General features: G+C 44.3%; 1 protein-coding gene across 2 annotated transcripts; it reads left to right on the forward strand.

Annotated features, from left to right (window-relative positions):
* Window positions 1-14: 14 nt before the first annotated feature.
* Window positions 15-16,440, forward strand: LOC117967955 (serrate RNA effector molecule homolog). Of its 2 annotated transcripts, none has more exons than XM_059019010.1 (20): window positions 15-93; window positions 1,407-1,544; window positions 1,936-2,064; window positions 3,057-3,203; window positions 3,660-3,848; window positions 6,129-6,298; window positions 6,958-7,142; window positions 7,435-7,533; window positions 8,135-8,282; window positions 8,387-8,580; window positions 8,972-9,033; window positions 9,803-9,881; window positions 10,659-10,850; window positions 11,688-11,855; window positions 12,115-12,268; window positions 12,687-12,880; window positions 13,915-14,065; window positions 15,072-15,164; window positions 15,941-16,037; window positions 16,192-16,440. In XM_059019010.1, exons 2-20 carry the CDS (start codon window positions 1,423-1,425, stop codon window positions 16,265-16,267), a joined length of 2,649 nt encoding a protein of 882 aa, XP_058874993.1. In that variant the 5' UTR covers window positions 15-93; window positions 1,407-1,422; the 3' UTR covers window positions 16,268-16,440. The 2 variants fall into 2 exon arrangements, with proteins under 2 accessions (XP_058874993.1, XP_058874994.1); XM_059019011.1 differs by having other exon boundaries at window positions 87-197.
* The last annotated feature ends 1,060 nt before the right edge of the window (window positions 16,441-17,500 follow it).

The raw sequence follows: 17,500 nt of genomic DNA on the forward strand, positions 1-17,500 counted from the left end.
GTCACCGCATCTTTGTTCCGCCACTCGACCTGTTCGTCTTAACCCGAAAGCGCGGTCATCCGGGTACTCGCCAGGGGCTGCCGCAGGAAGAAGGTAAGGAGCCGAGCTGGCTTTAAAAACAGAGACAATAAATTCAGCTTTTTTTTTATTTTACACGATAAAAACGGGGTCGGAAAGGTGGTAAAGGAGTAACTAAGGTATGCTTTTATCGTTTCGTGTAATTTAGAAGGATTTACGTCGCTGGCATCGACTTGTTTTGGAATAAATAAAACATTTTAAAAAATGAACGAGACCCGTGTCTGAGGAGGTCGCTCGAGCTGAGGAAGATTCTCGAACATTTATATTAAAATATATTTAAAACATAAATTAAAAAAAAAACGATTTCTAATACTGTACCTCTAAGCAAATAAAAATACAATGTGTCACGTTTCCACGACGCAGGCCAAACTCGGTGAAAATGTTTTTATTTATTTATTTATTTATTTATTTATTATTAATTTCTTAGCAGGCGCCCTTATCCAGGACGATTTACAGTCGTAAACAAAAATACATTTCAAGAATCACAGTACAAGTAATAATACAATTAAGAGCAAGATAAATACAATGACTTTGGTTCAAGCAAGTACAAGTGTGACAAAATCCGATTCAATAATACAGCAGATAACAGTGTCAGAGATAGTTACATCAGAATATGATTAAATACAAAATACTACAGATTAAACACTTGGCAGATTACAGTATTTTGAAGTACAGGATTAAATGCAGTAAAATAGTATTTATACAGGAATTTAACCCGTTTGAGACCTAGATTTCCGTTACAAGGCGGTCCTGTCAACAAACACTTAACTCCAGAGCTCAGATAAACCACAACGAAGAATAAATTATACATTTTCATGGGTATTGTCTCAATTTGAAAAATAATTACCTATATTTAGTGTTCCGCGATTTCGTTTTTTTTTTTTATCCCTCTCCGAGTAAACGGACACGTTTTGATCAGTACAGACTAACAATTTCCAATATTGCTGTATATGCAGTATTAAACTGTAATGGACATTGTAATTATATATATACACGCTACAGCCCTCGACTATTCTCGACTATATCGCACCCAATTGTACCAGTACTTTAGAACATAAGTAAGTTTCCAAACGTGAGGAGGCCATTCGGCCCATCTTGCTCGTTTGGTTGTTAGTAGCTTATTGATCCCAGAAATCTCATCAAGCAGCTTCTTGAAGGATCCCAGGGTGTCAGCTTCAACAACATTACTGGGGAGTTGGTTCCAGACCCTCACAATTCTCTGTGTAAAAAAAGTGCCTCTTATTTTGTGTTCTGAATGCCCCTTTATCTAATCTCCATTTGTGACCCATTTGAGAACAGTGCTAAGCCTGTGGTTCTCCTCCCCGCAGCTTTCTTGGCGCAGACATGGCTGATAACAGCGACGACGAGTACGATCGCCGGAGAAGAGACAAATTCCGCCGCGAGAGAAGCGACTACGATCGCTCGAGGGAGCGAGATGACCGGCGCCGGGATGACTGGAACGACAGGTAGGGGTTTGGAAAGGGTCCGGCTCCCGCTGTGTAGCGTTTAAAGAGCCGTTCGTAGTTATCAGTTAATGGAATTAATTTAAATACCACACTGTAGGAGGCTTGGTGTGTGTCTTGTTATTATTAAACTAGGAATGGATCAAACTGCTGCGCAATGGGGGTTGAGGCTTGCTGTGGCTGAAGCCTTTAATGCAGGGGTTGGATAAAGTTGCCTGTTCCGCTCCTGGTCTTATTCCAAGCCCTGTTCTAAATGGTTTTATTGAACTAATGTGTCCGTCCAGAACCTCTTCATGATCTCCTGTTAAACCTGGAGTGGAATAGCCCTCCAGGATCGGGATTGGTTGGAAGCCTACTGCTCCTAAGGTTTTTATTTTGTCTTTCTCCCGTTCAGGGAGTGGGATCGAGGCCGCGAGAGGCGGAGCAGAGCGGAGTACCGCGATTACGACCGGGGACGGAGAGAGAGATTCTCCCCGCCGCGGCACGACCTGAGCCCGCCGCAGAAACGCATGAGGAGGGACTGGTGAGCACGTCATAATAAAAGAACACTGAGTAACCGGGTCAGGAACTCTGAGCACGTCATAATAAACCACACTGAGCAACCGGGTCAGGAACTCTGAGCACGTCATAATAAAAGAACACTGAGCAACCGGGTCAGGAACTCTGAGCACGTCATAATAAAAGAACACTGAGCAACCGGGTCAGGAACTCTGAGCACGTCATAATAAACCACACTGAGCAACCGGGTCAGGAACTCTGAGCACGTCATAATAAACCACACTGAGCAACCGGGTCAGGAACTCTGAGCACGTCATAATAAACCACACTGAGCAACCGGGTCAGGAACTCTGAGCACGTCATAATAAACCACACTGAGCAACCGGGTCAGGAACTCTGAGCACGTCATAACAAACCACACTGAGCAACCGGGTCAGGAACTCTGAGCACGTCATAATAAACCACACTGAGCAACCGGGTCAGGAACTCTGAGCACGTCATAATAAAAGAACACTGAGCAACCGGGTCAGGAACTCTGAGCACGTCATAATAAAAGAACACTGAGCAACCGGGTCAGGAACTCTGAGCACGTCATAATAAACCACACTGAGCAACCGGGTCAGGAACTCTGAGCACGTCATAATAAACCACACTGAGCAACCGGGTCAGGAACTCTGAGCACGTCATAATAAACCACACTGAGCAATCGGGTCAGGAACTCGCACAGTCCACAGTCTTGGGGCTCAGAACTCCCCTCAATGAAGTCTGTTATTATTAATATTGAAATGATCAGGAGCCAGGAGTTTGAGCAGGGTTACAAACTCACACTAGCCCTGCTGCTGCTGCTGCTGCTACACCCAGTCCTGGGGTTCAGAGCTCCCCTCAAATGTAAATAAAATCGTGACCTGAAGGAAAGTCTTTCTGTATCTGTGACACATGATTTGTCCTCTCTCTGTTTTTAATCTCTCTCTCTCGTGTTGTGTGTGTTCTGTTTTTTTTTCTTTGTTTTGTTTGCAGGGATGACCACAGTGGAGACCCGTACCACGGCGGCTACGACATGCCCTATGGGGGTGGGGGGCCCCCCAGTTATGGCCCCCCTCAGCCTTGGGGACACCCCGACATGCACTTGATGCAGCCTCACCACGGCATCCCCATCCAAGCCAGGTAAGCCCCATGGCACAGGTGCGCAGGATCAGTTCAGATAAACAGCTGTGCACATTAACATGCTGGCTCTTACTTATTAATAATTTGCAAGCAGAAGCGACTCCTCTTCATGCAAATGCAGTTGCGTGGAAGGATTGCGATAGCGTGCCTGGCATAAAACACTTTGTTTTTTTCGTTGTAGCTTTTAAGAAAGTTTAGTCTCTTTTGTCAAGGTGTTGCGATCGCATTGGCGCTTTCTCTGCTTGTTAATGAAAAATGAACGCTTGCTTTAAAAAAAAAAAAAAAAAATACATTTTAAAGCATTTGTGTATCGAGATACACAAATGTCTTAACAGGTATCTATTGAATTCTTAAAGGAGAGTAGAAAAGTCGGGCAGGGGGGGGTGACACCAAAAATCAGACTAGAAGTCGTGTTTATTTCTGCGTTTTTGTTTGTTTGTTTTTCGCGGTGGGCAGGCTGGGTAACCTCCACGATCTGGACATGGGCCCCCCTCCGCCCGTGATGAAGACCTTCAAGGAGTTCCTGCTCTCGCTGGACGACTCCGTGGACGAGACGGAGGCCGTGAAGCGGTACAACGAGTACAAGATCGACTTCCGCCGGCAGCAGATGCAGGACTTCTTCCTGGCGCACAAGGACGAGGAATGGTACGCTGCTCCACTGCGCGCTCTCGCGCCGCGCCAAGCTCACTGCGTCTGTGGGGGGGAGAGAAAAAAGTGTGTGTGTAGATATAGATAGATAGATCCCAGAAAACAAGCTGTTTGTTTATCTGTGTAGTTTTGCTGAGTTTTCAAATTGTTGCTAAAGTTAATTTTTTATCTAGCCCAGCGGCGTCGGACTCCAGTCCTCGAGGGCCGCGAGGTCTTCCGGTTTTTATTCCAACTTGAGCTCTCCGTTAACTGTTTTTAATTGATCTCATTTATATTTAATTGGACACACGTTTTTTTTAATATCCCCAACCCCCCCCACCCCCCACCTCCCCAGGTCTTTTTACAGTTTGATTTAGGAAAAAAAAAAGAAAAAATATGCACTGGATTCATGGAACATTTTGAGACCTGTAGAGAAGTGTTCAGTGTGTCCAATTAATCAAATAATTAGACCAATTAAGTAATTGAGAGCAAGGAGGGGTGGAACGAAAGCCACTGTGAGCCCCTCCAGGAGCTGAGTTTGACACCCCTGGTCTAGAGCATGTAGGGATTTTACAAACATCAATCAAGTCCTTTTTTTTTTTTCCAAAAAGTCCTCTTTTTCTAGGATTTTAATCTCCTTGTAATTCATGCCATTAACTCATGAAGTACTAAATTAATTTCTAATTTCTTAGTGTGAAACAGAACGCAAGCTGTATTTATGTAATTTGCATTTAGACTTTTTTTTTTAAAACAAATTAAGATTTCTCATAACAATCTAATAAAGAAGTAATAGGAACATGATGTCGGTTTAACAAAACAAAATTAAAATAATGTTAAACTGGTGTTAATGGGCTCTATTCACATAACATTAAGGACTATTTAATAAGCAGTTCTCGTCCGATTTTTAATTAAAGTTTTCATTTTGAGATCCGTATAAAAATAGTCCTTAATTATGTGCATGTGATCCATGGACGCTTGGAAACAAAACCCAAGGACTCGGGTTTTAATAAATGTAGCTTTCTTTTCACTTTTGAGTTGTATAAAGATGTCAAAGTGTATGCATATATGTTTTGTTTAACAAAACCCTTCTTCCCTCCCCCCCCCCCCCCCCTCCCCTTCAAATTCCAAGGATTCCGAAGAACAAAACAGGATTGTTCCTTGTGAGCCTCACCGGATATGTATTGTCTTGTCGCTCTGCTCGTTTTTGTAGACAGAGAGGGTTTGCGCTGCGCACAATGCAGCGTTTAGCGGTACAAGTCTTAGGGTCCGATAGCTAGACAGGCGCACATATTTTTTTTTTGTTGGTAGAACGCAAACTAAAAACAGACGCGCGCAAAAATTGGGTGAAGTGGATTTAAAAATAAAAAAATAAAACCCACTTCGACGAAAACGTACAGAAGAGCCCATAAGTGCACGCACGCACGCACACACAAAGAAAAAAATGTGTGGTGTGTTAAGTCCTAAAAGAAGCTAAGGTAAATTGGTCCACACAAGTGATGCATTTCTTTGTCATAAATATTTAGTTTTTCCAATCTTCTTTTGTTGTTAATGCTAAGTGAGAGAGGTTTCCCAGTATTATCAGGGCTGGAAATAAGACTCCTCTTGCACAGCAGTTTGACCCATTCCAGGTTTTTACTACAAACCCCAGTGTGTGTGTAAGCACCGTGCTCGGGTGTCTTATGACTAGTAAAACCAGGACTGGATCAAACCGCTGTGCAACAGGAGTCTTGTTTCCACCCCCGAATACACTTCCTCCCTGTACACGCTACCCTAATACTGTGTGATCGACAAAGCGTTGAAGCCAGGTTACCTTCATGCAAAATTCTCAAACCGTGACCATCACGCGTATAGGCCATTGCTACTCAACTCTGACCACTGAGATCCATTCCAGTCCTGGCCTTTATTCCAAGCCGGTCTCTGAGTTAGTTACCTCATAACCGCTTCAATTAAATACATTTAGAACCAGCTTGGAGTGAAAACCTGGACTGGAATAGAGAGCCAGAGTGGAGTACCACTGACCTAGGCAGTATGAATAGGGTACAAGAACCAAAATAGTTTGACCTATCCCAAGACTTTTACATGAAGCAAATTGACATGGATTACTGGGAAACCCTAGCCTGTTTTAATTGTTGTAGATTACAGCTTATAACTAATGCATGTCATTTAATTGATGAAATATATATATATATATATATTTAAATGCGTTGGTAACGGTTACTGATTGCCTGCTCTCATCCCTGCCCCCCCCCCCCCCCCCCCCTCCCTTTCTTCCCACGCATCCCGAAATTCTTCCCGAAGGTTCCGGTCCAGGTACCACCCGGACGAGGCTGGCCAGCGCAAGTCTGAGGCCCGTAGCGCCTTGCAGAACCGGCTGGGGGTCTTCCTCTTCCTCCTGGAGAACGGCTGGTTCGATAAGATCTCCCTGGACATGGAGAAGGCGCCCGAGATCCTCAAGGTCCTCGATGCAGGTGAGTCGACCTGGTCGTGGCTTCCTGGGTCTTAACAAGCACACGCGCGTGCACACGCGCGCGCAGCAGTGTCTTCGTTTTCGTTATTCATTTGTCCTTGTAACACAGGGCTGTCAGACTCCAGTCCTGGAGGGCTGTCTCAGGGTCTTCTGGTTTTCATTCAAACTCGAGCGATTTATTTTTAATTTTAAAAACAGCAAGAGAAAAGGAACACTTAACCACACATGGTAAAATGAGGGAGAAATTATTATTATTATTATTATTTGTTTATTTAGCAGACGCCTTTATCCAAGGCGACTTACAGAGACTAGGGTGTGTGAACTATGCATCAGCTGCAGAGTCACTTACAACTACGTCTCACCCGAAAGACGGAGCATAAGGAGGTGAAGTGACTTGCTCAGGGTCACGCAGCGAGTCAGTGGCTGAGGTGGGATTTGAACCGGGGACCTTCTGGTTACAAGCCCTTTTTCTATAACCACTGGACCACACAGCCTCCTTCTCACACCCTGAGGTTTTCATGCAGGCAGGTATATTGTGTAGCCTGGCTGGTTTTGTACTAGGATCTTATTCAGCACAGAGCAGAGTTTGGCACCTCTCTGAATCTTACAGCCTTGACTTGAATCTCTTCTTCCTCCTCCCCACCCCCCTCCTCCCGGCAGCGGTCATCAAAATGGAGGGCGGGACAGAACACGACCTGCGCATCCTGGAGCAGACCACAGAGGAGGAAGAGAATAAGCACGAGAAAGGGGCGCCGGGCGGAGGGGAGCCCCCCAAGAAAGAGGAGCCGAGAGGCGGGGACAGCGACCGCAAGCTCGCCGACAAGGAGGACAAAAAAGAGGACAAGGTAAGATTCAGACACGGCAGGTGAATCCTAAACCAATCGATCTTCATTTAACTAGCGCCTGTCGCGATTTTGATTCGCTTCAGTGTGCTTCTACCTTTTAAAAATAACACAAGTAAAAGATGACACAATACAAAAACATCCCCCTTAAATTCTGCACAGTCTTGTTAGCGGTTTTAAAAAAAGCTGTGAGGAAAGCAAGTCTTAGAAGTATTAAAAAGAAAAGGCTGCTCAAATAAAAGTAACTTATGTTTCTCTTTTGTTTACTTATTTTTTTTTTTCCCCCCTGTCGAAGGGGGAGAGCGGGGGTGAAAGTGTGGATGAGAAAATCAAAAAGCCCTCCGAGGATGAGGGAGAGAAGTCGGCCGCGAAGGAAGAGCCAGAGAGCAAGAAGGTACGGAGCAGCGTGGAGGGGAAGAGAGCTTTGTGGTTTGGGGGTTTTAAATGTCTTCTGTACTGAAAATGCACGTCGTCCCGCGAATGAGACGTAAAACAAACGAGGTCCTATAGCAAGCGAGACTGCGGCAGCTGTGATGCGTAGTTCAGCCTCTGGTCTCTAAGTCGGTTTGGATAAAAGTGTCTGCTGAATTACTAATTCATCATAATGATGTGTAATTTTGGTTTTATATCTCTTAATCTATTTCTATTATCAAGTGTTTAAAATAACCTGATTTTGTAGCCAAACAATGTCCAGAATTTGGCTTATAAGTTTGTGATCAGGTAAGTATGCTATAAAATGTTGCTACTTTTGTTTTGTAGAGTAGGAAGTAGTTTTAAAGCATTTATTTTTAGTCTTTTTCAATATAAACATGCTTTTTTAATGTAGTCTTAAACACTGTGGTATATTTTAAGAATACAAATGGGTAAGTAAAAATAATCCTTTTTTAGTTTGGAGTTAGTAAGGCAGAAATAAAAACAGCAAATTGGATGCAACACGGCCACAAAGGTGTTAAGAATTTAATTTTGACGTTAATTAAATTTTTTTCTGTGTGCAGGTGAGCAAGAAACGTAAGAGGAAGCACAGCGGGGATGACAGTTATGATGAAGACGAAGGCAGCGTGTCCGACTCGGAGTCTGAATCTGAGAGCGAGAAACCAGCAGAGGAGGAGGAGGAGGAGAAAGAGGAGGAGGAAGAGGAGACTGGTGAGTGTGTGTGTGTCTCTCTGTGTGTGTCTTCTGGTTTGAAACGGTTTTAAACTGTGAAAGTCTTTCTCGGTGTCTTCAATTTATCTGTCTCTCTCCCGCAGTGGAGCCCAAGGAGAAGGAAGAGGAGGATAAACCGAAGGAGGAGAGGAAGGGGAAGGAGGAGAAGAGGGAGAGGAAGGGGAAGGAGGAGAGGAAGGGGAAGGAGGTGGAGCTCACCCCCCGCCCGCTCCACAAGACCTGCTCCCTGTTCATGAGGGGCCTCGCTCCCAACATCTCCAAGGCAGAGATCGTGGCGGTGAGTCCTAAATAAGACTCCTATTGCATAGCGGTTACGCCCATTCCAGGTTTTACTACAAGCTTGATTAGTCTGTGTGTCTAGGTAACAAGCTCAAGTGTGTCTTATTATTAAACTCATAGTAAAACCAGGAATGGATCAAACTGCTATGCAAGTCAAGGTAATATCATGCAGCAGGGATGGAACTAAGACTCCTATTGTGTAGCCGTTCCTCCCATTCCAGGTTTTACTATGAGTTTGGCTAGCCACAGCGTGTCTTATTATTGAACTGCTTGTAAAACCAGGAATGGATCGAAGCAGCCCCCCCACCCCCCCCCCCCCCCCCCCTTTTTAATGATCTAAACTGCGGTGGTGTTTAGACTGTGTGTCTGACAGCCCTGTTTGATTTCAGCTGTGCCGAAGATATCCAGGGTTCATGAGAGTTGCACTTTCAGATCCACAGCAAGACCGGAGGTGAGTTTTAATTTGCTTTTCTCCATAGCTATAAAACGATAACTTTTTTAGAAGCCCTGAAGAATTAATATTTTGAGACGTTAATTAATCAATTTAATTCCAATTTTTTTTTTTTTTTTTTTAATCTATTCCCAATTTCAATTCCTTCAAAGGATTTGGTGTTTCACAGACATCCTTGCTGTGATTTGCTTTCATTTGAAGCCAGTTTTTTTTAATTGACTAACCAACAGCGACTTCAGTTTTTAAAGTCAGTTCGTTTGTCGCTGTGAGAAGCTCGGGTTTTTTTAACAGAATACTGCGCGTTGCTGTTTTGATCAGTGACGTGTCAGAATTGATTTAAAAGGCAATGAGAATCGGACTTTTGAAAGACAGGCGTTTCTGTAAGTTGTTCTCCAATAGATTTTAGAGCCTCTTCACTGATGGTTATAGAGCAGGGGGCTCTGGTCCTGGAGAGATACAGGGTCTTCTGGTTTTCCTTTCAGCCAAGTTCACAGTTGCTTAATTGCACACATTATTGGCTTAATTATTCAAGATGAAGATGTGTTCCAGATCTTTAGCCACTTATGTAAAGACACCTGGAAAACCAGCAGGACTGGGTCTCTCCAGGACCAAGGTTGGAGACCCCTGCTATAGAGCTTTTAATCTTCCCAGGGGACAGTCAGTAACGTCTGTGCATCGCTGCCCGTGCCCACTCCTCACCCCCCTCCCCTCCCTTAACACCCTGCGTGCCGTCATCTCTCTCTCACGGCCCCTCCTCTCTGCTCCACAGGTTTTTCCGAAGGGGGTGGGTTACGTTCGACCGCAGCGTCAACATCAAAGAGATCTGCTGGAGCTTGCAGAATATCCGGGTGAGTGCTGCGCTGGCTTGTTTCTGTGTTTTTTTTTTTTTAAGCTTTCTTGGAAGTTCTACAATACAACGCCACCTGTGTTTTATTCTAGCATCCCAGAGTGCTGTACAAAGCTTAAACAAAATAGCTCATCCTATATAACATACTCCAGTTACAACCAATTTTATTATTATTATTATTATTATTATTATTATTATTATTATTATTATTTATTTCTTAGCAGACGCCCTTATCCAGGGCGACTTACAATTGTTACAAGATATCACATTATTTCTCATTATACAGATCACATTATTATTTAATTTTTATATACAATTCCCCAGTTATGGGTTTTTACTGGAGCAATCTAGGTAAAGTACCTTGCTCAAGGGTACAGCAGCAGTGTCCCCCCCCCCACCTGGGATTGAACCCACGACCCTCCGGTCAGGAGTCCAGAGCCCTGACCACTTCTCCACACTGCTGCCCTAAAAGCCCTTTATTTTAAAAATAAAAGTAAGTTTTCAATTTTGACTTAAAAGAATCCGTTTCAACCTGCCTAATGTCAACCAGAATAGAGTCCCACAAAACTAGACAGATAGATAAAATAAATGACAGCCAGCTGTTTTGTTTAACTTTGTACAGTGCTCTGGGATGCTGTGGTGTGAAGGGCGCTACATATATATATATATATATATATTAGTGTGGCATTATACAGGGTAGTGCTGCCGGCTCTGTTTTGCTCGTTTTTAACAGCGTGTGCGTTTGTTTCTGTCTTTGTGTGTGTTTGCTCTGTCCCAGCTGCGAGACTGCGAGCTGAGCCCCGTGGTGAACAAGGATCTGGTGCGCAGAGTCCGCTACGTGAGCGGCATCACGCAGCACAAGCAGGTCCTGCGCAACGACATCAAGCTGTCTGCCAAGCTGATCCACGCCATGGACGAGCGAGAGCTGCTGTGGCGCTCCAAGGACAAGGGCAAGGGAGACGCCATCGCGGTGAGGAGCCAGCCCCGGCGCGGGGGGGTGGGGGGGTCAATTCCTGTTAAAGTTCATTTAGAACAAAAGTTTGCGATTTAGAGGAAAACCTGTTTGGCCCAAAATCATTTTTATATAGCGCCTTTCATGCAAGTAGTATCTCGAAGCAACACTACAATACAAAGCCAAGAATCGCAAGATACACTTTGTGTGAGGATCCCCACGCGTGTCGCATACACAGAACCACTGCCAACAATTAGACCGTTCAATACGAAAATAAAATAGTCCTAATGAATATGTTAAAAATATATTTTAAAAGTGGTTGTAATTGTATAAAAAAAAAAGTGTGTGAATTAAAACATTTACTTTTTAAAACAAATTGCATAAAACTTGAAAATAAAAAAAAAAAACTGGTTGTAATTGACCATGTCTGCATGTCCTTCGGATGAGACGTAAAACAAACGAGGTCCTATTGCAAGGGACTCTGCAGCAGCAGTTTTATAGGAGGCTCTGTGGTCCAGTGGTTAAAGAAAAGGGGTCTCGATACCAGGAGGTTCAAATCCCGGCTCAGCCACTGACTCCCTGTGTGTGTGTGTGTGTGTGTGTGTGTGTGTATGTGTGACCCAGAGCAAGTCACTTCACCTCCTTGTGCTCCATCCTTCGGGTGAGATGTTGTAAGTGAATCTGCAGCTGATGCATAGTTCACACACCCTGGATAAAGGCATCTGCTAAATAAACTAATAATAACGATGCATAGTTCACACCCCTAGTTTGTGCAAGTCGCTTTGGATAAAAGCGTCTTTTAATTGACTCTATTATTATTATTATTATTAATATTATTAATAATGTGTTCTGCAGATGGCAGCTCAGAACCCCATCCTGAAGAACATCACAGACTACCTGATCGAGGAGGTGAGCGCGGAGGAGGAGGAGCTGCTGGGGAGCAGCGGGGACCAGCCCGAGGACGGGGCGAAGGAGGGTAACCCCACTGAGGTCACCATCGAGAGGGACGACAAGCTGGTCAAGGTAAGGGCACCTGTGCAGTGCACTGTACGCATGGCAAGGCTTGGAACTCAAAAAGGTTAAAGTGATGATGATGAGGAGGAGGAGGATAGTAACAGGCTTGGTCAAACACACTTCCTTTTTTTTTTTTTTTTGACCCAAAGGTGTGTTAAACGTACCGAAACGTTGGGAAGTTTTGATCAAAATAACTGTGTGTGTGTGTGTGTGTGCGCACAGTACCATAGTCTGGTCTTGTGACCCGGCCCTGTGTTGTGTCCTCTAGGTGCTGGACCGGCTGCTGCTGTACCTGCGTATCGTTCACTCCATCGATTACTACAACAGCTGCGAGTATCAGTGTGAGGACGAGATGCCCAACCGCTGCGGCCTGCTGCACGTCCGGGGCCCCGTCCCCCCCAACCGCATCACACACGGGGAGGGTAAGAGCTGGGGGTGGGGTGGGGAGGGGGGTGCTACCCAGGGAGAGCGAACGATGCTGTGAGAATGAACAAGACCACTGGGGGGGTGGGGGGGGTGCTTTTTAAACACAGCTCTGCCGTTCTCCTATTTTTTTAAAACATATTGAGTCATTTTTAGCAGACGCTTTTATCCAAAGCAACTTGAGACTAGGGAGTGAACGATGCAGAGTCACTTCCAATAGCACCTCATGTTTGACGTCTTGTCCGAAGCATGGAGCACAAGGAGGTTCAGTGACTTGCTCAGGGTCGCACACACACACAGTGGGTCAGTGGCTGAGCCGGGATTTGATCCACCATCTCGCCGCGTGCGAACGGACCTCCACAGTAAAGGAGCTCGAGCTAAGTGTGTTTGTTTGTTTGTGTGTGTCTCCCGTGACAGTGGTGGACTGGCAGAAGACCTTTGAGGAGAAGCTGAACCCGCTGTTCAGTGTGAAGGAGAGCATCTCCGAGGAGGAGGCCAAGAAGATGGGCAAGAAGGACCCCGGGCAAGAGGTGGAGAAGTTTGTCTCTGCAAACACACAGGAGCTGGGCAAGGACAAGTGGCTGTGCCCACTGAGTGGCAAGAAGTTTAAGGTGTGTGTGTGAGGGGTGGGGGGGGGGCCTTTGTCTATGTATGTGAATTTAGGGCAGTTTTATTTATTAATTTAAACAGTGGTTTTCAATGTTTGGTTTTTTTTGTACCCTATTGCAGATTATACCCTTGATTTTCATTATCTTTTTTTATTTTATTTAGGCATCATGTTCTGATTTGTTCGCTGGTAATGTTAATTTATTACACTTCAGTTTCTGATTTGTTTCAGTTTTGTTTTTGTTTTTTTATAGGTGTAGAACAGGTTTTTTTATTACTAACATGCCACACCTAAAGCTATACATGCTGTTTAAAAAAAAAACAAAAAAAAACCATACATTAGTTGCAGTGGCTATGGTTGAAAAAGATTCATTTTGTTTTAGTGGTAGCTTTTACTTTGGGTTTTTTTTTTTTTTTTTTTAATCCTAGTTTTAGATTTTTACCCTTATTTCCATTATGTTTTGGTACGAGTCTTCTCCAAATCTCCTTGGAAGTTACAATCCAGGGAACACCCTCTCTCTGATACAGGACTGGGTGCAGCAGCAGCAGCAGCAGGGCTAGTGTGAGTTTGTAACCCTGCTCAAACTCCTGGCTCCTGATCATTTCAATATTAATAATAATAACAGACTTCATTGAGGGGAGCTCTGAACCCCAGGACTGGGTGCAGCAGCAGCAGCAGCAGGGCTAGTGTGAGTTTGTAACCCTGCTCAAACTCCTGGCTCCTGATCATTTCAATATTAATAATAATAACAGACTTCATTGAGGGGAGCTCTGAACCCCAGGACTGGGTGCAGCAGCAGCAGCAGCAGGGCTAGTGTGAGTTTGTAACCCTGCTCAAACTCCTGGCTCCTGATCATTTCAATATTAATAATAATAACAGACTTCATTGAGGGGAGCTCTGAACCCCAGGACTGGGTGCAGCAGCAGCATGGCTGGTGTGTGAGTTTCAAGCTCAGCTTTTTAGGTCTGGAAAGCTCCAAGTAACTATTGTATATCTTAAAAATAAATAATAAAATAATCAAATGGTTTTGTTTTGCAGGGTCCGGAGTTTGTTCGCAAACACATTTTCAACAAGCACGGGGACAAGATCGAAGAGGTCAGGAAGGAGGTGATTTTCTTCAACAATTTCCTGATGGACGCCAAGCGACCGTCTCTGCCTGAAATCAAACCGCCCCCTCCCCCAGCGCCAGGTGGGTACCGCCAAAAGAACCAAGCAAAATACATGCAGATCGATTCATTCATTTATTTAGATACAGCACCTTTCCCAAAGCGCTTTTACAAAACAAGCTCAAATTAAACTAATATCAAACATTAAAATACAATACTAACAAGTAAAATGCAGTGTGGAGTAGTGGTCAGGGCTCTGGACTCTTGACCGGAGGGTCGTGGGTTCAATCCCAGGTGGGGGGACACTGCTGCTGTACCCTTGAGCAAGGTACTTTACCTAGATTGCTCCATTAAAAACCCAACTGTATAAATGGGTAATTGTATGTAAAAAATAATGTGATATCTTGTAACTATTGTAAGTCGCCCTAGATAAGGGCGTCTGCTAAGAAATTAATAATAATAATAATAATAATAATATACAAATGTCTTTTCCATAAGCTTAGAGAAGAGCAGGAAAAAAAACAAAAAAACAGGCTTGTAAGAGACTTTTAAATTCTTCGAGTGTCAGAATTTCTGCCGACTAGAGGCAGGGAATTCCAGAGGAGGGAGCACAAGCAGGAAAACCCAAAGTGACCCACGGGAATAAGGGAATGTTCAGCAGCTTGGGAGTAGTTGACGTCTTGGGCTCCATTGATAGACTCCACACCAGGATGCCTGAAGGTTTAAGTAGAAAGGGATACTGCAGCATTATGTATACTAAATTACTGTTTAAGGTTTGTAATAGAAATTAAGAGAGTGCAGTTACCACCATGGCATCAAACGCCTACAAGTACCTCCGCTGTTTTGTTTTCAAACACACTTTCCCTCGACCACAGGCGTGTTACACAGAGCGGAACGTTGAAGTTGGCTGTTTTTTGAGAGAAAAAAATCTCTCCTGTCTATCTTCTCTTACACATGCATACACAAACGCACATGGATATGTTAAAATAAAGAGAAAACCACATGGTTACTGTTTCCATTACAACTAAAACTCAAGTGCTCTCTCTCTCTCTCTCTCTCTCTCTCTCTCTCTCTCTCTCTCTCTCTCAGGTGTACTGAATCAAGGAGTGCCCTACCCTCATCAGTCCCCGCAGAGTCTGATGGGATTCGGACAGCCTCGCCCTCCAGTCATGGGCTACGGAGGTAAGGGTGCCAACAGAAAGATTTGATTAATACTTCCCTTTCTCGAAACTCTGTAAGAGCACGCCTTTGCATTCTGTGTGTGAAGCAAGTGGCACTTCCAGTAAGTCCAAGTAGCCAGTTAAAAATCATTGTGTTTGTGTAACGTGCACGTGATTCACAGCTGCTGTTTAACCGTTTTCAATTCAAGCCTTTGTCAGATTTGCATGTAGTCTTTATATATAACATTTCACCTGTTCAGATTAGTTTAGTTTATATACGTGTGTGTGTGTGCTAACAATTTATTGAACAAAGACTATAGGGGTTTATCGTAAGCCCTTGTATAAAAGTACTAAGCACACAGTGGTCAGTTCAGTTATTTTTCTCATAAGCTATAATGAACATGAAATATAATAGCCTTATTTAACTGTGCCATGCTTGGACTAAGCCTGATCTCTCCTGTTTCTAAAATTATTCTTCTGCACAAGCAGGTTTGACACCCTGTTTATTTGCCAAGGCAGGCTACTAATGTTTTTAATCAGCATGAAAAACCCTTTTTTTCCAAATTCACAGCAGTTAGTTCTATTCCAGGACCTCGTTTGTTTGACGTCTCATCCGAAGGACGTAGCACAAGGAGGTTCAGTGACTTGCTCAGGGTCACACACACACGCACACACACAGGGAGTCAGTGGCTGAGCCGGGATTTGAACCTCCTGGTATCGAGACCCCCTTTCTTTTAACCGCTGCACCCCCGAGCCACATTTTGTTCCTAAACCTTTTCTTGTGTTTTTGATCTCCAGGTGGGCCCCCGTACCCTCCGAACCAGTACGGTGGAGGGAGAGGCAATTACGACTCGTTCAGGGGGCAGGGCGGTTACCCGGGGAAACCACGGAACAGGTCGGTAGCAAGGAGGCGAGGTTCCAGTTTGAGTTCTCCAGACGATTTGTTTGGTACCAATGCTGAGAGCCATTTGATGTTTGAAACTTGATCAACCCTTTTTTATATATTTTAGAATTGGATTGATTGATTGATTGGTTTATTTTTTGACCAGGATGATCAGAGGGGACCCTCGAGCCATCATAGAGTACAGAGATCTGGATGCTCCAGAAGACGTCGACTTCTTTTAAACTGTCCGTTTAAAAAATAGAGAGGATTTTTTATTTTAATGATGCCCTGGCGCTTTTTTTTTTTAACCCTATACTAACGTTTCTCAGATGTTTTTGTCCCTGTATATTTCACTCTGCACTAATGCTAAAATGTACGCCAGCAATTTTCCAATAAAAACTAAACAAAGAAACTACGGGCTTGCCAGAATATACTGTCATTGGTTTTCTCTCTCGGGAGTGTGTGTGTGTCTCCCCCTCTCGCTCTCTCTCGCTCTCCCTCTCTCTCTCGCTCTCCCTCTCTCTCTCGCTCTCCCTCTCGCTCTCTCTTTCCCCCTCTCTGTCTTTCTCTCTCTCTCTCTCTCTCTCACTCTCTCTCGCGCTCTCTCTCGCTCTCTCTCTCGCTCTCTCTCGCTCTCTCTAGCTCTCTCTCGCTCTCTCACTCTCTCTAGCTCTCTCTCGCTCTCTCGCTCTCTCTCTCTCTCGCTCTTTTGATCTATTAGGTTTTGTTATTTCTCTCCCATTACACTCCCCCCACTCTGTTTCCTAAATCACAGTACATTGAGATGAACATTTCCTGTCTATTGTGCAGTCAGGGTCCTATTCCATTGTGGGTAGATTCACATCTGTTTTCCTGTACAAAAAAGTGTGTGCCTGTTTATCGAGAATCATGTTATTATTTCACCTTTTACTTGGGGCAAGACCAACCCCCACTGATCTTAAAATGAAGTAATACAGGGATGGAAATAAGACTCGTATTGCACAGCAGTGTCACCCAGTCCAGGTACTCCTACCAGCTTGATCAGCCCCCAGTGTGTCTAGGTAACAAGCTCAGGTGTGTCTTCTTATTAAACTCCCAGTGAAACCAGGAATGGATCAAACTGCTCTGCCATGGGAGTCTTATTTCCATCGCTGTGATAACCGGCATTTATTATTGGAGGGATGAATATAAGACTCTTGTTGCACAGTAGTGTCACCCATTCCAGGTTTTACTACCAGCTTGATTAGCCCCAGTATTCAGTGTCTGCTGCTTTAAGAAAAGGGCTTGTAACGAGGAGGCCTCCGGTTCAAATCCCAGCTCAATCACTGTGACCCTGAGCAAGTCACTGAACCTCCCTGTGCTCCGTCTTTCGGGTGAGGCGTCACAGGAAGTGACTCTGGAGCTGGCGCATAGTTCACTAGATAAAGGCGTCTGCTAAACAAATTTGATAAAATGTCATTCTTTGTACTGAATGTAAGGGTATGTTTTTGTGTGTC

Source organism: Acipenser ruthenus, unplaced genomic scaffold (genome assembly GCF_902713425.1).
Source record: "Acipenser ruthenus unplaced genomic scaffold, fAciRut3.2 maternal haplotype, whole genome shotgun sequence".
Lineage (NCBI taxonomy): Eukaryota > Metazoa > Chordata > Actinopteri > Acipenseriformes > Acipenseridae > Acipenser > Acipenser ruthenus.